Source organism: Capra hircus, chromosome 4, assembly GCF_001704415.2.
Source record: "Capra hircus breed San Clemente chromosome 4, ASM170441v1, whole genome shotgun sequence".
In the NCBI taxonomy this organism is placed as follows: domain Eukaryota; kingdom Metazoa; phylum Chordata; class Mammalia; order Artiodactyla; family Bovidae; genus Capra; species Capra hircus.
In genome coordinates this window covers 97,321,045-97,345,594 of record NC_030811.1, presented here as the reverse complement: position 1 = coordinate 97,345,594, position 24,550 = coordinate 97,321,045, and the positions used below count along the sequence as shown (strand labels likewise).

General features: G+C 37.5%; 1 protein-coding gene across 7 annotated transcripts in view; it reads right to left on the bottom strand.

Annotated features, from left to right (window-relative positions):
- The window catches only part of DGKB (diacylglycerol kinase beta), an 876,578-nt gene that overhangs the window by 796,333 nt on the left and 55,695 nt on the right, over window positions 1-24,550 (bottom strand). For all 7 annotated transcript variants that reach the window (XM_018047359.1, XM_005678984.3, XM_005678985.3 and 4 more), the window contains exon 2: window positions 5,829-6,087. In XM_018047359.1, coding sequence (XP_017902848.1) covers window positions 5,829-5,898 — 70 coding nt within the window. In that variant the 5' untranslated portion in view covers window positions 5,899-6,087. The remainder of the gene's footprint in view (window positions 1-5,828; window positions 6,088-24,550) is intronic.

The following is a 24,550-nucleotide window of genomic DNA, read 5'->3' as shown; positions in this document are numbered from 1 at the left end:
TTTTTTTATTATTATTACAATTGTGTGCTGATTTTATTCTCCTCTCTTTTCCCTCCCGTGTTTTTCATAACGAAGAGTAAGGGAGGTTCCAGAAATAGGAGAAAGACGTGTGGGCGGGATGAAGAAAAATGACTCCACTTAAGACAGGGCATCATAGAAGTCCACACAGGATCCAGTGCCATGAAGCAGAATAAGAGAGCAGAAGGGTATATTTGGGAGCAAAAACCACAGCCACAGTTAGAAGCTCTGTCCTGTACACAAAAGCCCTTTGAGAGATGGCTGTGGCTGTTGGAGATAAGAGGACCTGATGAATCCTGGATTCCAGTTTCTCCTACATGTGAAACATGATTAACAGCCGGTTTAATTACAAAGTGATCTTTGTAAGAAATACTAAATGAATTATTACTGTTCTGATCTTTGCCATCACTTATTGTGTCACAGCAATGGGCCAAGAAATCTTCCTAAGAGATCATCTGCCTCCTCTAAGGTTTACTGTATTAAATGAATCAATACTTGTATTTAGAACAGGGTACTAAAAATCTATTATTGATGATGATGGCTACTGTCTCATTAAATCCTACAACACTGTGAGGTGGAATTCCACTTCTCCAGGTAAGTAAGCTGAGCCACAGGTAGTATATATAACCTCGCCAGGGCCCTAGGGCTAATAAGTTGAAGACAGAGCAGGGGTTCAAAGCTGTCAAATATTAGTTTGCCTGCAAAGCCTGTGTTTTTTCCACAAAGTCATACTGCACGCCTCTCTCCAATGGAAGAAATTGTACACTTGGTCCAAATATTAGGCACACTGGTCCTTATTGAAAAGAACAAGTTCATCATATAATTTTGCAACCCTCTACAATGCCAGCTGCTATAAACAGTATGAAATTTATGAAAGTTCAGAAGTGTTCCCACTGTAATAACACAGTATTTCTCAAAAATAATTTACATGCTCTATAACACTCTTTATAAATAGCAAATAAAAAGATAATCCTAAGTGACAATATGTGGGCAGATAATGAATCACTTGGAAATACTGTGTAGATTTTACATAGAAAATATTTTCATCCATGAAAAGATTTGGAATTTCTTAACCCTTTGCTGTGTCTTGAAACCACAGCAGGAAGCACTGACAAACTAGTAATCTGATAAGCTCAATTCTCTACACGGCAGGAGTGAGAGCTCTTCATTTTACAACAACAGTTTGGATGACTTTTTATAGAGTGGGAAAGAAAATTATACTCCTCTCCCACATATCAATGGAAATGCTTCCCATGGAGTGACTCAGTCTGAAAACTTAAACAGGAGCATGCGCTCAGCATGCTGTAGGCGGCCACAGCGGGCTTCGCATTAGCTGCCTTGAGCATTTGTGGGGACAACACAGATCTGAGGCTGCCAACAGTACCAGAAGCTTCTACCTTGTGGGAAAAATTTGGTCCTGTAGCAGAAAAAAAAGACATTGGTTCTTCATGCTCCAAAATGTGGCACTTTTTAACTCGATCATCAACAATATGTTCAAACAGCCAACAAAACAGTCCCTCCTTCTCTATTAAAATAATGATTGTAAACAGCTACATTACTTGCAATTCACAAGGCACTGTTCTCATTACTTGACATATATTAACTCATTCAATTTAATACTCACAACATTTGACATATTTATTATTTTTCCCATTTTAGAAGTATGAAAATTGGGACACAGAGATGTTATATAACTTTTGAAAGTCAGACAAAGTACTATGTACTTTGCTGCACTATGGTGGGACCAGGACTTGAACACAAACTGTTTGATGTGCTAGCTGCCTAACCAGGAATGCTATGCCAATATCATTTAATTTTTCCCCAATTAATTATGAGGAAAGCCTAGAAGTTGAAACAACATGTAAAGTTGCAGGGTATAATGGACTAAAATTTGTGTCTCCCCGAATGCATATGTTGGAATCCTATTTCACAATATGGTGGGGGGCGGTTTGTGGTGAGGAGGTAAATAGGCTTCCCTGATGGCTCAGCCATAAAGAATCTGCCTGCTCTGCAGGAGACGCAGGAAACCCCAGTTCAATCCCTTAGTCAGGAAGTTCCCCTGGAGGAGGAAATGACAATTTCTCCTGAGGTCCTGAAGCTAGAACTCTGATTAGAGCCTTTATAAGAATCCCAGGAGAACTTGCTGCCCCTCTTGCTCTTTCACCATGTGAGAATACAAGAAGCTGACAGTTTGCAGCTCAAAAGACCTTTATCAGAATCCATGCCAGGCACCCTGATCTCAGAATTCCAACCTCCAGAACTATGAGAAATAACTTTCTATTCTTTATAAGTTACCCAGTCTGTGGTATTTCATTTTAGCAGCCTAAACAAAGTAAGACACGATATATTATGGCAACTGTGGAGAGAACTCAAGATCAGATAACTTGAGGAAAAGATCTATATGGTATTATAGGACTAACACTGAGTGATTTGGTTTTGTGGGGGTGAGAGTTCCATGAATTCATTCATCGCAACCAAGAAATTGACAACCACACCTTCATTCCCCAAAAGCATATAAAACACTTATTTGAAATATATCACATATAACCTTGGCATGCTACAAATATAGACTTAAGTTAATAACTTTTAAAAATTGAGTCATTTAATATATACAAACAATTTCTTATTGAAAGTCACAAAACAATTAAAATCAAGAAAGCAATTAAAATCTAATATAGCATTTTTCTAATAGACTGTGGAAGAATGTCACTTTGCCAACATTGCATTGCAACATAAAAAATCTGATTTAAAGGCTGCAAATAAACTGATGACATGTACTGAATAGCATGGAAAATATATCCCTTTTATAATCTTCAGGCTAATAAATTTGTTTCCAGTTATGTTTTGACAATGGCAATTTATTACACAAAGATACATCCTAATCGTAATGGTCTTTGCTTTTTAATTATACAGGAGACTTCAAGGATTAAATCTAGCACTTTTCATTGCTGTCGAGGTTATTTAAAAAAGAGAAGAAGTTTAATGATCATGGAACCAGTACTATTTATTTCTTTACAGTTAACTTGTCTTCTTAAAAAATCTGCTTTAATAATGTTCTTATACTCACTGGGTCACTGCTCACTATTTTATGGAATGCCCATTAGTCTTTGTCTCAATAGGTTACAACTTTTACATTTGACAATTTTTATTATACCTGTCATAGGTATTTCTGCAAATTTATTACAAAATGAAGGATTTTAATGATGTAATTAAATGTACTCCCATATTCCTTAGCCAATAAAATAAAAGTAGTGGTCAATAATATATTTAATACTTTAGCATTAAATTCTACTTATCAGTTCAAATGCAATTTGAATATTTGAGCCAAAGTTATTCTAAATAATAATTTAGCTGCTCTGGCAATAATTTATCTGTTTTATATTAGTGCCTCCATAGGTATGTTTCCTGTAGGTATCTAAGCACTGGAAAATATATTTTAAAAGTCCAGCTAAGTTCAGTATAACCTAAACAAAACTATCATGTTTATTCTACTTGGGGAATTATGTCACCAAATTCCCCGGTCTTTCCAATCAAATTTTTAGAGCTGAAATCTGCTCCTCTCTCTCAATTCTCATATTTTATTATTGCCTAAATTCTCTTCCATTAGTTTTAATGATATAATATTAAATCTATGTTTTTATTATCATCTTTCTCCATTCAAATTTTTAGTTTATTGCAGTAGCTCACTGCCATAATTTCAGTCTGTTTCAAATACTATTTTCATATTTGCAAATCCAAATTCTTGGGCTATAATGCTGTTCATAACAACCAACCCTTAGCATCCTACAAATACTTTTCACTGTCTAACTCAGGTTGGGTATTGTATATTTTAATTCCATCTCAGTTTTACAGCCTTAATTCACTCACTTCTTTAATTTGTGTTGTAGCTAAATGTGGCTCATCTCACTTTCTCAAATATATGCTAAATTTTTCTTTTAAAATATATCATTTGTCTGCATGTACCTTGTCTTTTTTTTGATTCATTTCAAATTCCTCTTTCATGAAGATTTCACTTTCTCCCTATCTCAAGTGGCACACTGTAACCCTACAGATACCTAAACTTTGCTTGTAGCCCTTCAATTATATTTTATCTAGATCTAGAGTCATTTATCCATCAGTTCCTAGCCTTCATTAAACCGTAAATTCCAAAAATGCATATCTTCATTTCCCACCATGCCAAGCAAAATACTCTCCGTAAAGATGTTCAGAAATATTTACAGTAAAGAGCATATAAAAATTCGAAAACATAGGTGAACCAATTTTTCAGTTTCAGTTCAGTTGCTCAGTCGTGTCCACTCTTTGCAGCCCCATGAATCACAGCACGCCAGGCCTCCCTGTCCATCACCAACTCCTGGAGTTCACTCAGACTCGTGTCCATTGAGTCGGTGATGCCATCCAGTCAGCTTCAAAACTACTGAGTATAAACATGCTGACAAGAATTCAGCCATTCTGGACTAAGCTGTCCTCATGAGATAAGTAGATGAACCGGACTTTAAGGAGCTCCAAACAGTTTTTGAAGCTGGGACCACATTTTGATATCAGTTATTTGCCCTCCTCCCCCCAATTTGGTAGTCGCTGTTTGTTTTGTTTATTTTTAATCATTATTGATGGAGAAAACTCACAGGTTCTTATAGGAATTTGCATCTTCCTTACAAATACCCATCAGCACTCTCAAAACCTTACCCAGAACACTTCAGCCCTCCAGTTAGAAAGACTGGAATACCTATCTATTGGCCTTTTCAGATAAACAGACATTCTAAGACAGTTCCTGTCTTATAATATGTACCCCATAAATCAGTCTTATTATCACTCACCTATCTACTTATTATTATTCAAGATCCCTCATTTGAGTTTAATCCTTTTCTCCACCTGTCCTTCAAAACATCATTCAATTCATTCTTGTCACTTCTCTCCTACACACCCCAACTCTTGGCATAAGCATCTCCAGCCAGCTGCTCCACCTTCTGCCTCCTTCACTACTGTGTGCTATTGGTTCTTTCTCACTGTCCATTTCTTGCATTTTCGTCACTCATAATCACCATTCTTACGACATTCTCTGCTTATTTTTTCTCTACTCATCATGCTCCCAGCAACCTTTTGCTGCTTTCTATTTCTTAGTTGCTTCATTTTCTCTAATACCTTGACACAGCTGCCCCCCATATTTACAGCTGAAACTCAATTTGTGAAAGACATAAATCTTCAAAAATCCATGGTAGAAACAATACATACAATCCTGCTGTTTATGTGTAAAGATAATCATATTTAAAAATTGCACACTATAAAGCAAATCACCATGGCTTATCTTCATATTAGTACACACACCCTAATACCTTCTCTTTCTTTTACAATCTCTTTTTCTATTCTGTATTTTTATTTTACAACCTCTTATTATACATGTGGGATTGGCCACAATGTATCTAAGACTCCCTGTTCCCAGTCTTATAGAAATGTTATGCTAACAAACAAGGGGAAAAAAAAATTCACTTTTCCTCTTACTTCTGCTAATCCTTCTTCTTGGTTACAGACTCACCAATCTCTCTTCTCCCAAACTTCTTTATCCTTTGCATCGCACCTATTACAGCTGGAGGGTTCCCAAGTTCAGTTTTGCATCTAACATCCAGTTCTTTTTCTTCTAGATTTAGTGATTTTCCTTTTCCTCATGCCAAACAAGTAGCTTCAAGTCCACTTACTTGCAAACACAAAAGACGTTTATCCCAATGCTGAACAGGACCTATAATCTGTTATTGAAAGTATATAATATGCCATTTAAAATAAATAACAAGTAAAATCATATCAATATGAATACTTACACTCAGCATATTTCTGAAGCTGGGAAAATTCTGAGGGGCTGAGATGGGCCCACTTTTCCTGGTTTGTCATGGTGGTGGTCAGGAGATCTCTTACATACCAGGTGAGGAATTCTTAATTCAGATTTTGGCAGAATTTAGGCTTCAAAGTTTCCACATGGCATGTTTCATTATAAAATATGTCATGCTTTCAAACTATGTAATCTGTCAACATGAGACCACTGCAGATATGAGTTTGTAGTTTCAATAAGGTATTAAATCACTGTAGAAAGAAAAGCATAAAGATTGAAAGATTAGCATTATTAAATGAAGAAAAAAACTGACAAGTTACAGAATGCTAAAGATTTTAAATTCCTAAATAACATATTTCAAAGTTATTCTATTTTGCATAATAATATTTCATTGCTCACTCTTTAATGGCATTTTATATACATTTTCTAATACCAAATCATAGAAGAAATATGATTAAAAATACAAAGTGTGAAGTAAAATCTATAAGGTCTAGTTTCATACAAGTAGTTTTTTTTATGTTGTTCAGCTTTACAAACTCCATATTCCAAGAGCAAAGAAAGGTGCCATTTTTATCAATCTGAGTTATCAGTATTTAAACATCTGAATGAATGTTATATTTAAACCAAAATTTTTAAATGAAGCTAAGTAAGATCTAAGTTACCTATACAAACAATCTGAGGCCCTGTCCATTCTCTAACAATGGTTTGCAATGGTAATCAATGGTAGCACAGATATTTGTACTTGTGCGTGTGTGCGTGTGTGTGTGTTCAGTCACTCTGTTATGTCCGATCCTCTGTGACCCCATAGACTGTACCCTGCCAGGCTCCTCTGTCCATAGGATTTTCCTGGCAAGAGTACTAGGGTGGGTTGCCATTTCCTCTTCCTGGGGATCTTCCCAACTCAGGGACAGAACCTTCATCTCCTGCCCTACAAGCAGATTCTTTATCACTGAGCCACTGAGGAAGCCCACAGCATATATATGTACAATTATGCATATCAGTATGGGAGTCGTATAAACCGCCTGTTTTCTTAGCAGTAATAAAAAAAAAATTAATTTTACCATGTGTAAAACTCCCAATAAAATTTACCAAACTAAAGCAATTTCAAATGTCTGACAGGCTTTCATAATGATAGTAGATAGAACTACTGTGAGTCATGCTTAAAAATAAACTCCTAGGTTTCATGGCCCTACATTCACTGCCACATCTATAAAAGCAAACAAAATGAAAAACCATCTGGCTTTAACTTTTTATCAGAGACAGTAATCAATCGCTCACTGACCCACCAGACTGGCACTGTCATCATTACCGAAACTAAAATATTTAGAAACAATTACTTAGATATTTATGCAGTTAAATCACTGGAAGGCTTAAGTACATAGATGTCATTACCTAAAGGCATGGAACCTGTATTTGGCATTATTGCCTAATCTTTTTTCAATATCTCTTTACTCTTCTCCACTATCAATCCTACAACCTTACTGTCACAGTCTGTCATCTTACCCTAAAGAAAAAACAACAACAAATCTCTTTGTGTTGGTTTAGGGTTCTGGCAATTAGTTTTACAAGGTGATAGTTTGCTTTTAAATGGAAAAAAAAAATGAAGATACCAATGCATTAACACAGGCCAAATTGCTAGATCTTTTTCTTTTCCTCCCAGGATATGCTCTTACAATCACAATCATAACATTGTGGAAGCAACACAAACTAAAAGGAATGAGACTATGTGATGGACAATTTTGCGCTTTCCACCCAGTTTCTTTCTGCTGATTTCATCCTTCACATTGATTTCATCCTGACTCTTTGCTTCTCTCCTGTTAGATGTGATTTTGGTGGGACTGTAAAACAAGGTGCCCTGTTGTATCCAAAGGGAGACAGATGATTCAGAAACATTTTGATCATCAGACTCCATCTCATGGGGCTTTAACTGTTGAACAGAGTTATGCAAGAACAGCATGAAAATAGCTCTGGTCTTGATGATTATAGCAATAATGAGGATACCTGTCCCTGTTTGACCCTGACATTCTAGGTATCCTGTCACTTCTAAAGGTATCATTATTTTAATAACAAATAAGCAGGCCAGAATCAGTTTCTGTTACCTACAACTCAAAAACCTAAACTGATGGCAATGGCAGTTCATTAATTTATTCCAAAAAATGTTTCCCAATCTCTTGTGTGCTTGAAAGCATTCCAGACACCAGAAATAAAACAAAGAAACACATAAAAGATGAAAATAAGGCAATTTCAGCAATGTGTCAGTTTTACTAAGAGCCTACAGTATACAGAATGTTCTCCTGACAGCATTTATGTGTTGGATTATTCAGTTCAGTTCAGTTGCTCAGTCATGTCCAACTTTTTGGACCCCATGAACCGCAGCACATCAGGCCTCCCTGTCTATCACCAACTCCTGGAGTCCACCCAAACCCATGTCCACTGAGTTGGTGATGCCATCCAACCATCTCATCCTCTGTCATCCCCTTCTCCTCCTGCCCTCAATCTTTCCCAGGAACAGGATCTTTTCAAATGACTCAGCTCTTTGCATCAGTTGGCCAAAGTATCGGAGTTTCAGCTTCAACATCAGTCCTTCCAGTGAACACCCAGGACTGATCTCCTTTAGGATGGACTGGTTGGATCTCCTCGCAGTCCAAAGGACTCTCGAGAGTCTTCTCCAACATCACAGTTCAAACGCATCAATTCTTCAGTGCGTAGCTTTCCTTATTGTTCAACTCTCACATCCATACATGACCACTGGAAAAACCATAGCCTTGACTAGATGGACCTTTGTGGACAAAGTAATGTCTCTGTTTTTTAACATGCTGTCTAGGATGGTCATAACTTTTCTTCCAAGGAGCAAGCGTCTTTTAATTTCATGGCTGCAGTTACCATCTGCAGTGATTTTGCAGCCACAAAAGATAAAGTCTATCACTGTTTCCACTGTTTCCCCATCTATTTGCCATGAAGTGATGGGACCAGATGCCATGATCTTAGTTTTCTGAATGTTGAGCTTTAAGCCAACTTTTTCATGCTCCTCTTTCACTTTCAAGCTCAAACTACTTCACAATTGCACTTATCTCACACACTAGTAAAGTAATGCTCAAAATTTTCCAAGCAAGGCTTCAGCAATGCGTGAACCATGAACTTCCAGATGTTCAAGCTGGATTTAGAAAAGGCAGAGGAACCAGAGATCAAATTGCCAACATCCGCTGGATCATGGAAAAAGCAAGAGAGTTCCAGAAAAACATCTATTTCTGCTTTATTGACTATGCCAAAGCCTTTGACTGTGTGGATCACAATAAACTGTGGAAAATTCTGAAAGAGATGGGAATATCAGACCAACTGACTTGCCTCTTGCGAAACCTATATGCAGGTCAGGAAGCAACAGTTGGAACTGGACAGGGAACAACAGGCTGGTTCCAAATAGGAAAAGGAGTCCATCAAGGCTATATACTGTCACCCTGCTTATTTAACTTCTATGCAGAGTACATCATGAAAAACGCTGGGCTGGAAGAAGCACAAGTTGGAATCAAGACTGCCAGGAGAAATATCAATAACCTCAGATATGCAGATGACACCACACTTATGGCAGAAAGTTGGATTATTCAGTCTTTACCAAATAGCTCTGTGAGGCACTAACAGTCTCCCATTTTGACAAATGAAGAAACTAGCACACCTGTTAGGAATCTGACAGGACAGAGACTGCTAGAAACCCACACAATAACCATTCTTTCTTGCTTTCTTTGTAACAAGAAACCTAACTTTATTAAATGAAAATATATCCACCTAAACAGATTTCTTTGGTGCTTTGCATGAATAAGTACTCAGTGAGATGTGGCAGATGTCGGGTGAGATATGTAGGAAGGTTCTATTTGAGAAAAGAGCTGGAAAGTGCTCTCTTAATCTCTTCTCTCTGCCTCCAACTTCCCACCTGGAATGTTGACACACTGGCTACAAATTCAGCAGTTTCTTATACTAGTGAGATAGCTTCTAGAATGGAAGCCATAAGCTAAGAATGGAAGTCTCATAAAGTAGACCTAGGCTAGGCAAACAACTGATTAAAGAAAATATTGGCTCACCACCTATTTATGTAAATTAAGTTTTACTGGAATGCAGACACACCTATTAGAGAAACCAATAAGAGGCCAATTTTTTATAGAATTTCAATGCTAAATAGAGAGGTTGGGGCACTATTCTGAAGGTAACAAGGAACAAAAAGAAATACAGGAAAGGCGAGAATCCTGATTACATTGGGAAAATGTCATTTTGGAAAAACGTCAATGTCTTCATTTAGTTTCTCATTCACTCGGATTGTGATAGCTTCTTAACCTGCTCCCCTGGTCTCTCTACTCTCCTTAACATGGCCTGTCCGTGGGTATTCATGAACTGACATGATTCCAGAGGTCTGTCTGATAAATTACCAACAGCTAATTAAAATTACAATAGTAATTTATTAATTAACTACAGGTTTCCACCTGGATATCTGCTCTGAAATTTACTAAAATTCCTCAGTTACTTTGGTATAAGAAACTCAAATTTAAAATGATGCGTTAAGAGCGAAATAAGTCAGAAAGAGAAATACAACTACCATATATTAACACATATATGTGGAATCTAGAAAAATGGTACAGATGATCTATGTACAAAGCAAAAATAGAGACACAGGTGTAGAAAATAAATGTATGGACACCAAGGGGGGAAGTGGGGTTGTGGGATGAATTGGGAGATTGGGATGGACATACATATACATATTATTGATACTATGCATAAAATAATTCACCTACATATAAAATAGATCACTAATGAGAACCTACTGTATAGCACACGGAACTCTATTTAATGCTTGTGGCGACCTAAATAGGAAGGGACTCCAAAAATGGGGAATATATGTATACACACAGCTGATTCACTTTGCTATAACAGCAGAAACTACTAACACAATTGTAGAGCAACTATACTCCAATAAATATTTATTTTTAAAAAAGACTGATTAACTAACATTCTTCAGATCTTTACACAAATTATGTTTTCACAGTAAAGTCTCACCTGGTCATTCAATTTATACTTGAACATTCATACACACCATCCCTCCATTACACTTTTGTTTGGAATACAATATCTTATTATCAAATGTTCATATCAAATTTGTTTATTATCAAAAAGAGACATGTCCAACTCTTTGCAAACCCATGGACTGCACAGTCCATGGAATTCTCCAGGCCAGAACACTGGAGTGAGTGTCTGTTCCCTTCTCGAGGGGGATCTTCCCTACACAGAAATCAAACCCAGGTCTCCCACATTGCAGGCAATTCTTTACCAGCTGAGCCACCTGGGAAGACGAAGAATACTGGGGTGGGTAGCCTATTCCTTCTCCAGGGGATCTTCCCAACCCAGAAATCAAACGAGGGTCTCCTGTATTGCAGATGGATTCTTTACCAGCTGAGCTATGAATTAAGTAACTAAAACTACTTATTGAACTTGCCTTTTATCGGAACCATATTTATTAGATTTTGAGTCACCATCCTCTCCTGTGCTCTAAGATAGAAGTTCCATGAAGACATGGATTTTCATCTGTTCACTGCTGGTTTCCAGGGCTTAGAAGAGTGCTTGGGATATGTAAATATTTATAGAATGAATTCACTTAAATGCTTTTTTCCATAATGAAAAACAAGGATAGGGCAGTTAAAAGTTGGCCCTGAAGTTGATAAAGACAAAATGGCTCATAAAGAAGGAGTCAGGAACAGAAGTCACCAAAGGCTCCACTTTCCCTAAAGCCACCTCCCCTCCCTTCAACTGACTGGACATAAACAAAATAAGTTGAGCTTAAAGATACAAAGTTTTTACAATTAAAAAAAAAAAAAAAGCTTTACTTCCCATAGCTTCTATGTTTGGTTGTTAAATATAATTGACTTTGTATAAATGAGCATTTCCAAAGGATGCCATAATTGAGCTGTCAGTTAAGCAATATGTAATAACAACACTTACACATGAGCACCAGGACAATCTATAAATTACATCTAGATATTTAACAAAAGCACTACTTAGCTTTTCTTTATTTAGCATTATCTTGTCACCTTAGGTCTGCACTTTTTGTATCAAGGACAGGATTTCTGAACTGATCTAATCCATTTGCATTTCAGCAAGAGGTATTTAGAGGGTAATGACATCCCTGAAGGATTCAAAGTAAATTCTCTGGTTCTTTGATCTGGTTAATCCCAACACCAGTGTGCTCTGAATAGAATTTCTCCTTCTGACTCTTCTTCTAATGGAAGCCTTTTGATTTTCACAATTCTGGTTATTTCCAACTCTCACCAAATGACATAAGCCAAATAAGAAAATAAGTAAGGGTGGGGTAAAAATGAAGACGGTTTTCCTAATCAAATGTTTTAAACTAGATGAACGAACATTTCATATTTCCTAAGCAAATATTTTAAACTAGCTGAAATAATGTATCAGAAGTCTGTAAAGAAAAATGTTGCATGTGTAATATTAAATCAAGAGGCATAGCTATGCCTCAGAAGGAGGTGGAAATGATGGCAACATTTCCTTATAGTCTCTGCCTCTGTATAAATGTATACAAAGAAAATAGCAGTATTCAGCTGAGATTTCTTATGACACTTTCAACAGACTTCCTGTTTTCCTGCACGGGGATTTCTCTGGGCACGTAAAATGAAAGCCAGGAAGAATCCACTCTGCTGGCTGTTGGAGTGCATTCTCAACTGGTCAATGGATGCGCCACTTTGCTTAGTTGGTGGTAGGAAATACACATAGTGGAGGAGTTGGATAAGGCTCTTCAGCCTGTTGCACCTGAATTAAAACATTTCTCCAGAATTAGGAAAAGAAGTCAATCTCTTCACGAATGAGGCAAAAACAATGTCTGGATAAGGGGCTTCCCTGGTTGCTTAGGGGTAAAGAATCCACTGAGCCATGCGATTCAATTCTTGTGTCAGGAAGATCCCCTGGAGGAGGAAATGGCAACCCACCCCAGTATTCTTGCCTGGAAAACTAACCAACTACTGAAATAAATAATTATAAGCTGCAGTGTGTGTGCTCAGCCACTAAGTTATGTCTGACTCTTCACCACCCCATTGACTGTAGCCTGCCAGGCTCCTCTGTCCATGGGATTTCCCAGGCAAGAATACTGGAGTGGATTGCCATTTCCTCCTCTAGGGGATCTTCCCAACCCAGGGATCGAATCCACACCTCCTGCGTCTCCTGCAATGGCAGGAGGATTCTTTACCACCACCCCAAACTGTAAGTAAGTTATATGAGATACAGGTGATAGAACTCTATGAAAGAGCCCTGATTTAGATTAAGAGTTCCAAAGTAGAATGCACAGAGAAGTTTTATTTAAATTAAATCATAAAAGCTGAGTAATAGTTATAAACTTGAGTGAGAAGAAAAACATTTTGAGCAGAACCTGGAAGTGAAGAAACAAACACAAAACAAAAGAATATAAATATTAGAAGACCTCCAGAGAAGGCAAGTATGACTGGAGCCTGGTGAGGAAGAGGGGAAGGGGATTAGACCTCAGAAACAGGTAAAAGCCACAGCATGAACTTTCTTAGAGGCCATGTTGAGGATTTAGCTCAAGTAAATTAGGAAGCCACTGACATCTATGACAGGAGACAAACATATTCCCCACATATCTTACAAAGTTTTTTTTTTTTTTTCTTCAATGGATTGGAAGATAACAGGAATGGAAGTGGGAAGGCCAAAACAGAAGGCTATTCCAGTAACTGGATAAGAGCTGGTAGTGGCTTTAAGTAGGAAAGTCACACTAGAGGTGACAGTGAAAAGCCAAAATCAAGATACATTTCTGGAGTCATATCACACAATAGGATACACTGTGTGTAGGATGAGGGGGTCAGGAATGACTCCTATAGTTTTGGCTTGAGCACAGTGTATAGAGGGCTTCCCTGGTGACTCAGTGGAAAAGAACCCACCAAGCACTGCAGGAGACAAGTGTTCAACCCCTGGGTCAGGAAGATGACATGAAGAAGGAAACAGCAACCCATTCCAGTTCTTCTTGCCTGAGAAAACCCTTGGACAGAGGAGCCTGGCAGGCTTCAGTCCATGGGGTCACAAAGAGTCAGACATGACTTAGCAACTCAACAACAACAACATAGGGTACATAAGGGTGGAGTTTAAAGTTTCTAAATACAAGAGCAGTATCAAGTTTAAAAAGAAGAGAAAAATCAGTATATTTGTTTTGGGATGTGGTAAATTTGTGAAGAGAACTCTAGATTTAAAGGATTATTAGAAAGTGAGATAAGCCTAGAACTAATAAAAAAATACGGTGGCATGATATTGTGAATTTTCTGATACAGTCAATATGTGAAGATACGGAAATACAGTTTCCCTGATACGGCGACCATAAAGCTGCGCTACCAAGCTCTGCCTTCAAGAAAGAACTTGCATTCAGCTGCAAAGGGTTCAGTTAGCTGACAGTTTTGAGTTCTTTTTCCTTCAGAATACATGTAGCTTTTGAAGCAAGGTCACATTCTTCAGAAGTAAAGGTTGATGATGAAAGATGATGGATGCGTGAAGGTCATGCCACTTTGTCCAATGGAGGAATCCTTTAAAGATCCATATTTGCTCCAAAACTCCCCAGTGGACTGGCTGAGACTGGCCTGTCTGCATTATAATCTGATGCTATTCATAACCAATGCTGCATCTTCCACCTTCCTTCTTTTCTCAGGTACTTGAGCTACATTGTTGTCTGAAGGCTCTTTCTGCCTTATCTTCCTTTTCTTCTTTTTTAATCTTTCACAGGAATAACTTCCAGATAAGCCTTTGTTTCTATAACTCCATCTCAGACTTTTTGCTTCCTGGTGAAGGATCCCATTTTTCAGGATCCCAATAGGAAACAGAAGATACCATTAAAATGAATAAGTAGGAGTTTAATAAAACTTATGTTGCAGCTAAGAAACCCCAGAGTATACAAAATCATGATAGGAAGCATAGACTTGTATAGTAGGGTACTAGAATGTATCTCCCTTTCAATGATTTAGCTGGGAGGAGATGGGCAATAACTTCCCCCACCGTCTTATCCTCCAACTCTCCAGGATCCTCCCTTGCCTCACACTGACCAAACCCAATCATAAGCCATAGTGCAAAGACAGCCACTGGTGCAGCCCATAGGAAACCGCCCCATGAGTCACCAACCCAAGTGGGAGGAGGATAAGTAGGGAATCTGAAGGGACAAATATGAAATATCAAGCACATCAGCACAAAGTGTGTGGTATGAGGAAGTGGGCCCAGACAGAGCTTTAGGGCATTTCCAAATTAGCGATTACAAGTGGAAAAACACTGGGGGAAAAAAGACTGTGGTGTTAAACCAACTACAGAAGGGAAAGAAAAGAATCTTTAAGGACAAGGAAGAAAGGCACTTTTCAAAAGTTGCTAAGCAGTTAAATAAGAAGAGAATTAAAATATCCAATGGCAATATGCTGGTCTCTGGTGACTTCAACAAAGCAATCTCTCTGAAGCTGACTATGCCAAACTGAAATGGGTTGCATAGTAGAACTGGATTTGGGAAGACTGTGAATATCATCAACTCCTTGAGAACTGTGATTGTGGGGGTGAATGGACGGCCAAAAGGAGCTATGGAGAGGAGAGAAGAATGGGCAGTAGATTTCATCTGTTTGTAGGACTCCCTGGGAAAAAAACTTGTAAATTGAAGAGAATAATTTATAGTAAGAGTGATTCAAACTTCAGGAAAGAGAGCAACTGACTGGGGTTTCAAAGTCCTTTTATAAAGGATTTTAAAAGTCCTTAACAGCAGGAGAAGTCCACGCATTACATAAGGACCAAAATTAATCTTACCGATGTATATAGATACAAGTGGTTTTATAGATTTGGTGCCGACAAAATGAAAGACATCTGATTGACAATTTTGGTTTTCTCAATTTTTATATCTCTATATATCTATTATTAGCTGAGAGATTAGTTAGGCAATGATAAGGGAAGAGGAAAGTAACAGTGTATAATTGAAAACAATTATACACCAGTGTGGTAAACTGAGCTCATTAAAGGCATGTAGTATAAACAACAGGCAGAGTTAAAAACTAATGGGATATTGCTTTTCATTAATTTAAAATTATAACAGCCTGATTTTAATTGGTTAATTCTTAATATATTCTTAAACTACCACTTCTGAATCTGATAGCTCTGTATCCCCATTCAAGTTTGGAGTTGTATTCCTGAGGTAAAGCAATTTAATTAATCTATCTGAGCTTTAATTCCTTTTTCATGAAAAGTAGATAATACCACGCACCTCCCACAGGTATTATTAATGAAATAACATGTGCTTGGTGCATAACAAATAAAATATTCTCCATAGCAGTTTCTTTTTCCTTGCTTTTGTAAGTAAGGATCTAAGATATATCTATAGTATTTAATTTATACATATATACAGTATGCATATACGGGAAACAGATTAGAAGTCTACAAACCTTTTAGAAGACTGTGTGGGTGGCTTAATATAAGACTCATAATTGTGTTATTTTTGAACTCTGCCAACACTTTCAAGGGAAATCTTTGATGATGTAAAACAGGGAAATAAATCGAGCTTTGTATTAATAGTCTGCATTTTGTACTCCTGGTTTTTAACCTGACTATTTTATTCTTCTTAAGAAAATTACTTTATGTGAATTTTCTTTCTCTTTTCACACATAGTTTCAAGGAGGACACCTCTCAGGATAGAGAATAGACGGTAAGGGGAAATGATGATCATGCCCTGGGCACAACCTTTCTCAATGTAAAAAACTGAGTATAAATGCCCTTCTAGAACTCTGTATATAGTACCTTTCCAACAGGTGCAGTCTGTTTCCTCCTTGTGTGAGTACATTTACAACTGGTTTTTAGCCAGTAGATTACAGTGGAAGTGATGCTCTATGATGCTCTGGAAGAGAGCCTGAGGTAGTCATGTGAAGGGACCACCTGCAGATGCCATGTGTAGGTGGATCAGTCAACAGTCTAGGGAAGTCTCGGTCAACATCCAAAATCACTCTCAAGTATGTGAGTGAAGACGCCTTCGAATGATCCCACCCCAAGTTATCAAGCAGTCCCCTTCTCCACGCTGGCAGTTTCCCAGAAGAGGCACCAAAGAGGGTAGAAAAAAAAAAAAAAAAGTGAACCCATGAAGCCCATTCTAAAAGCCTGACCCACTGAGTCCATGAGTGCAATAAATGTTTTTTTTTAAAGCATAGAGTATTTTGTGCTTTGTTATGGGACAGTGAAAAGAACAAGTGACTTGGAGCAATATTTGACACACACAAAAAGTACAAGAAGTATAATTTTACTATGGTGATGGTGATTACATTTTCATAGATGTTCAAATATGCAAAATGTATGCGAGTATATGAGTGTTTAACTGTTAATTTACTGTTCTTACATTATACAGTCAAGTTCATATGGCCAAGTATTTTCTATCTCCCTCTGAAGGGAGGAATAGAGCCTTTGGGAGTGGAGTATAAATATTTAAAGTGGGTTTTCTTCTAACTTTGGACTTTGCAGTGATGGATTGCTCAAAGACTGAGAATCTTGGAACGAAAAATCAAAACCTAGCAGGATATATTACACAAAGGCAAAGATCATGAACTCAGAAAAAGAAAAGATACATTTCATATGCCAGTTTTTTGTTGGTGTTGTATTTTGACAGGAAACAAGGCTTGTTTGTCTTCTATAAATATTTTCCAAGTATAAATTTAAGCCCAAATAAAGAGGAGAAAATGAAAAGGAAAAAGGATAACCCTTTCCTTCCACCTCCAGGATGGAACACTGATTAAGGAAGAATGCCATTAAAAGGCTTTTTCAATCTATTTGACCTGGGACTTCTTCAACAGAAACAGTACCTAGAGTGCTGATTATGGTAAACTGATAAACGTTTCTTTACTGTTTTTGACATCTAGCTTAAGAAAGCAGAAATTCACTAAAAATAATTCTCCAAATATTAACTCCTTTCCTGAAGAGCCTCCAATATAATACATTCAGATTTTGTATTGAATTAAGAATGCAGGTGCTTATAATCTATTAATTAAAAAAATAATAAATTCAGTCTCAGGCACTTCCTGTAAATTAATGATTGCTGGAAGAACTAGTATCCTTCAAACCTTTAATCCCTTGAAAATAATCAACTCCAAAGATGTTATTCAACTTCAAGTTACAGTACACAACTGCCTAAGGAAAATCATTATTGAAGTACACCAGGGACCTTTTTACCAAATGAAATTTGATCTTTGCTCTGAGGAACAAGTAATGCTTGTAGTAAATCAACAGTACAAAAACATAGAGCTGTATTCAATTTACGGACACACAGGTAGATATCAGCAATAGAATATTAAACATCTTTTACCAGCCAGTCCATTCTAAAGGAGATCAGTCCTGGGTGTTCTTTGGAAGGAATGATGCTAAAGCTGAAGCTCCAGTACTTTGGCCACCTGATGAGAAGAGTTGACTCATTGGAAAAGACTCTGATGCTGGGAGGGATTGGGGGCAGGAGGAGAAGGGGACGACAGAGGATGAGATGGCTGGATGGCATCATTGACTTGATGGACGTGAGTTTGAGTGAACTCCAGGAGTTGGTGATGGACAGGGAGGCCTGGCGTGCTGCGATTCATGGGGTCACAAAGAGTCAGACATGACTGAGAGACTGAACTGAACTGAAAATTACCAAGGGTTCAAGATTAGCGATTTTTTTTTTTTTTACCATAAACTACAGAAACTTTTAGAAGTGAGCTTGTACATTTTTTGAATGTAATTATTTTCCCTAAAATTTATGTAAAAAAATGGTGGTTAGTTTAAATTTCACATGACATTCTATAAGCAAAACATACATTGTCTCCATCCCTCTGGTCACTGCATTACAAAATATCTATATGACATCTTCCCTCATTCATTTGACCCCAGCCCTCTTTATTCCATTATCAGCACTGCAATCAAGGTACCCTTTCTAAGCACCCATCGGCATTTGTGAATCTGACCTCTGATCTGACCTCTGACATCCTTTAATGGTTCTTTATTACCTACAGAATAATGTCCAATTTGTATCATTAAGCATATAGAAGTAAACCATAAACTCTAAACTGACTAAGAGAACACAATTTTAGCATGGTAACCTCAAAGCCACATTTGCCCTAAAACTGTTACTTGGAACAATATTTAATTTCTTTATATCCTACCTTGGGCAAAATGATAATATAAATAACCTCTGCTGCTGCTGCTGTTCAGGGGGTATTAAATATGTTGTGGAAGGCACTATATTTACTACACTGAATAACTGAATGGAAAGAAGGAATTTTTTCTTTTTACAAGTTAAACTTTTAGCCTGCAGAAATTTGTCCTCATAATTACAAAAGGAACAAATCAGCTAATGAAATCAGGCATATAATTGTCATGAAGGGGAAAAAAAAAGTGAACATTTCTATAACCAAAGAGACATACACAAAAAGATTGTTTTAATTATGGAATTATTCTAAAATTCTGGAGTAGTTCCTCAGGAGAAGCATGCTGTAGGGTAATGCATTCCAGACAGCCTGTAGGACGTCCTTCAGAAACCAGAAACAGTGACGAACTGAACCATATGACAAAGGTTGTAATGTACAAGAGGTTTCTTTAAAAAGGTACTGAAATTAAATCACTCTTTCTGAGAAGAATTCAAGGTGTGAAATGAGGTTGTAATATTTTAAATCAGGTCTATCTCAAAAAAGATTGAGGAACAGCAGCAGCTGTTTGGAGATCAGCAGAGAAATAGCACACCTCAGCCTCTCCTGGTTAGAATGGCCTAAATTTAGCAGCACTTGTAAATTCAAGGAGAGCCTAAATCACCCATGAGAACTCTTTCCAACTAACAGATTCTATCTTCAAAGTTCTTTCAGAGACAACCTGTATATCCCTTCCACTTAAGACATATACTTTTAATCTTGAGATGTTTGTTACAACTGTTTCTATGACACACTGGACAAGGATGAAGATCTGAACATTCGATTCTGTAAATGTGTATTTCCATTAATCAACAGACATAGCTGACTCTCATACACTCACACAAGCACACACACACTCAAAACACATGTACCCATTTTGTCAGAGACTGATTGAGCATGTTGCTTTCCTGAGTTAAAAGTGATTAAACTCTTTTAGTCTCAGATATTTCAAAAGCGTTTTTGAATAGATGTTTTTGGAAAGACCAGATTCTTTCTATATTCAATTCATTGTTCTCATTTTAATTTCTAAATATTAATACTCTATTTTGATTGCAAATGGCTTTCAATAAAACTCTATTCTTTTGAAGAATAGCTCATGTGTACTTTAAAAGATATTTGTTTACCCTGAGAATAGGGCAAAAGTAATAAAAAATAAAAGACAGTGTAAAACATGCAGAAGACAATATATAAAAATATCATTTTATAGTTATACTATGGCATTAGTTTCAATTTAGATGGCAATAAATACTAGTAATTAAATTTTTCCTAAACCTATAGTACAATTGAATTTCTGGATTTCCATCAATTTTAATGATAGAAATAATACCATAGTCAAATATGAAATCTCATAATATTCAAGATACTTTTTATAAGGGAACTTATAACTGAACAACTTTCAAGGAATAAACTTCACCTTATTAGCCTCCTGAGGCTTATTTCTAAGAACAGGAAAATTCCAGATTAAATTTTAAAAACTGTCTGCATGGAATATAGCAAATAGATCCCCAAGTGTCCTTTGAAAAAAAGTTTCTTATTGAAATACAAATTAAAAAGTTCTTAGTTACAACTGATATTTTTCCAACTGGTAAGCATACATTTTTTTCATGCATACAAACTCACTCACATCTTCTAAAGTTCAGATGTTAACACCACTATTTATCACTTCTAGCTTCTTTTTTTCTTTTACTGTGTCTGTAACATATAGATAAATAGATAGATAGATGTGTGTAGGTATAAACATTATATAGTATCATTTTATATGTTTTGTCACTTTATATACTTTGTGTAACACTTTCTATATCTTGCATTTTTCACTCAATTCTTCTATAAATAAATATCTACATACATTCATATATTGTGAATCCTACAATAATGGAAATAAAAATAAACAAATGGGACCTAATCAAACTTACAGACTTTTGCACAGCAAAGGAAATGATAAAACAAAAAGACAACCTACAGATTGCAAACTACGCAATTAACAAGAGTTTAATTTCCAAAATATATTACACAAACAGCTCATATAGCTCAATATCAAAACAACAACCCAGTGAAAAAATAGGCAGAAGATCTAAGCAAGACTTTTCTCCAAAAAAGACAGGCAGATCGCTAATAGGTACATGAAAAGGTGCTCAATATCTCTAATTAGCAGAGAAACATAAGTCAAAAGTACAATGAGGTATTGTCTCACTCTGGTCAGTACCAATCATCAAAAAATCTACAGATAATAAATGCTGGACAGAGTGTGCAGAAAAAAGAACCCTCCTTTACTGTTGAGGGACTATAAATTGATACAGCCACTGTGGAGAGCAGTGTGGAGTTTCCTTTCACAACTAAAATAGAGTTATCTGCAATTCCACTCCTGGGCATATATCCAGAGAAAAATTATAATTCAAAAACATATATGTACCCCAATGTTAATACAGCAATATTAACAACAGCCAAGACATGGTAGCAACCTAAGTGTCCAATGACAGATGAATGGATAAAGATGTGGTATATATACACAATGGAATGTTATTCTCTCATAATAACAAATGAAATATGCCATTTGCAGCAACATGGATAGACCTACAGATTATGATACTAAGTGAAGTAAGTCAGACAAACAGATACCATATAATACTGCTTTTATGTGAAATCTAAAAAAAAAAAAAAATGATACAATGAACTTATTTACAAGACAGAAATAGACTCATAGACATTAAAAAATAAATGTATGGTTACCAAAGGAGAAAGCGGGGTTCAGTTCAGTCCAGTCGCTCAGTCGTGTCCGACTCTTTGCGACCCCATGAATCGCAGCACGCCAGGCCTCCCTGTCCATCACCAACTCCCAGAGTTCACTCAGACTCACGTCCATCGAGTCGGTGATGCCATCCAGCCATCTCATCCTCTGTCGTCCCCTTCTCCTCCTGCCCTCAACCCCTCCCAGCATCAGAGTCTTTTCCAATGAGTCAACTCTTCGCACGAAGCAGCCGAAGTACTGGGGCGGGGTAGGGAGTGACAAAGTAGGAGGGATGATCACCCACTACTACGTACACAGTAGATAACCAACAAGGACACGCTGTACAGCACAGTGAAAAAGTGGAAAAGACTCTGAAAAATAATACATGTGCAGAACAATCTCTCTACATAGAACCGAATCACTGTGGTACAACTGAAACTAACATCATGAATCAGTTATATTTCAATAAACTTTTTATGAATATGTCAAATTTATCCATCTACTTTTCTACTTATAGAATTTATATTTTATTTCCTATTTTTCATTATTAAAAACAATAATGCAATTGGACATTTTTTCATATATCTATCAGGCACATAAGTATACATGTGATTGCTGGCTTTTTAGAGCACACTTTACTATATGCTGCCAAATTTCTCTTCACAATGAACTTATGTTAGCAAGCTTAAGTTTTTGCCCATAAGATGAGTGTGAGAGACACATTTGAGGTTGAATCCCAGTGAGTAACACCCTTAAATAATCCCTTCCCCTTAACTGTGGATGACAACTGTGATTTACTTTTAACCAACAGAATATGGCAGCGGTCACTCCTTTGATGAAGTTTCATTATATGCCAAGGGGTTTGTAGATAGAAAAAGTCCTATAAGACCTCTAAGAGTATTCTTTCAACAGAATCCAAATAAATATTCAAGATTATGTTAAGAATTTGGAATGTGAGCTGAAACTGTTTTCTAATATTGGCCTGTTGTTATTGTTTAGACACTAAGTTCTGTCCGACTATTTTGCAACCCCATGAATTACAGCCCGTCAGACTCTGTCCATGGGATTTCCCAGGCAAGAATGCTGAAGTGGGTTGCCATTTCTTTTTCCAGGGGATCTTCCCAATCCAAGGACTGAAGCTGAGTCTCCCACACCTAGCAGGTGGATTCTTTACCACTGAGCCACCTGGGGAGCCAATACTGGCCTATGCTGCTGCTACGAAGTTGCTTCAGTCGTGTCCGACTCTGTGCGACCCCATAGACAGGAGCCCGCCAGGCTCCCCCATCCCTGGGATTCTCCAGGCAAGAACACTGGAGTGGGTTGCCATTTCCTTCTCAAGGCATGAAAGTGAAAAGTGAAAGTGAAGTCGCTCGGCCGTGTCCGACTCTTAGCCACCCCATGGACTGCAGCCCACCAGGCTCCTCCGTCCATGGGATTTTCCAGGCCTATAGCACTATTAAAAGAAGAAAACCCAAGAACCACACTTTAGGTTATTTGTTTCCAATTGCCTCCATAAGATGATACTTCAGAGATTGTCCACAGCAGATCTTTAGGTTAAAAAATAACAATTAAAAGGATGTTGAAGACCAACAGTAATATACATCAAAGAACTAGCATGATTACATTCTTCTCATGTTATTGTAGGGTATGAATGTATATATCTTGAGGAAAGTAAAAACAGAAAGTATGTGTATCCAGACATAGAAATGCATGCAAAAGCAATGGAAGGCATATATAAAAGGACACAATCAACTCTACATGAGATTAAGATCCTGCCCCATGGAACACAAACAAAATTTGTTCAGTGAGGTGGCACTGGCTTTGAAGGGAACACAATTACTTGGCCTGCAAAAAGGGTATTATAATTAGGTGGCAGAGAACCATGAGGGATATTAAGTTGTCACAGTGTCACATGGCAACAGATCAAGGAAGCAGAGGAAAGAGAAAGAACCACTAGAACACCAGGAAGATACGAATAGGAGCCTCCGTTAATGACCAACAAAGCCACCAGGCAGATCATCCAGGGAGCTGATAAAAACTAGCCACAGTGGGCAAGGCACTAATATTCCAATCACACACTCATCAAGTGACAAGTGCGTGTCACTGTCGTGGGTTCTGGAGAAAATAAACACAATTAAGCAGTGTTTTTGCATCTCAGTGAACTCATAGTCTACCTGGAAAGACAAACATAAACACATTCACCTTCACATGAGGCAGCTCGGTGAACAAGCGCACTATTGGAAGCACGGAGGTGAGAACGTGATTCTGGCTGGAAAGATCAGGGTGAGCTACAAAGCGGAAGTGTACAATCCAAGTCTGACCTTGAATAACATGTTCACCAGGAGACAGAGAACAGGACAGAGGGCTTTCCAGGCAGCAAAAACATTGTGGTCAGCAATCAAGAAATAACCCAGGCAGAGAGTATGGATTGTAGGATATGTCAGGTAAGAAAACCAAAATCTGAGCAAAAGGGGCTTGGCACCTGGACAAGAGATCTGAATATAACAAAAAGTTAGTGTTAGCCGCTCAATAGTGTCTGACTTTTTGTGACCCCAAGGACTGTAGCCCACCAGGCTCCTCTGTCCATGGAATTCTCCAGGCAAGAGTACTGGAGTGGGGTGCCATTCCTTTCACCAGGGGATCTTCCCAACCCCGGATTCAAACCTACATCTCCTGTGTCTCCTACACTGCTGGCAGATTCTTTACCATCTGAGTCACCAGGGAAGCCTGAATATCAAGAAAAGAAGGTAGTAAAGGGATGTGGTATCAGAGTTGAGTCTCCTTACTAGT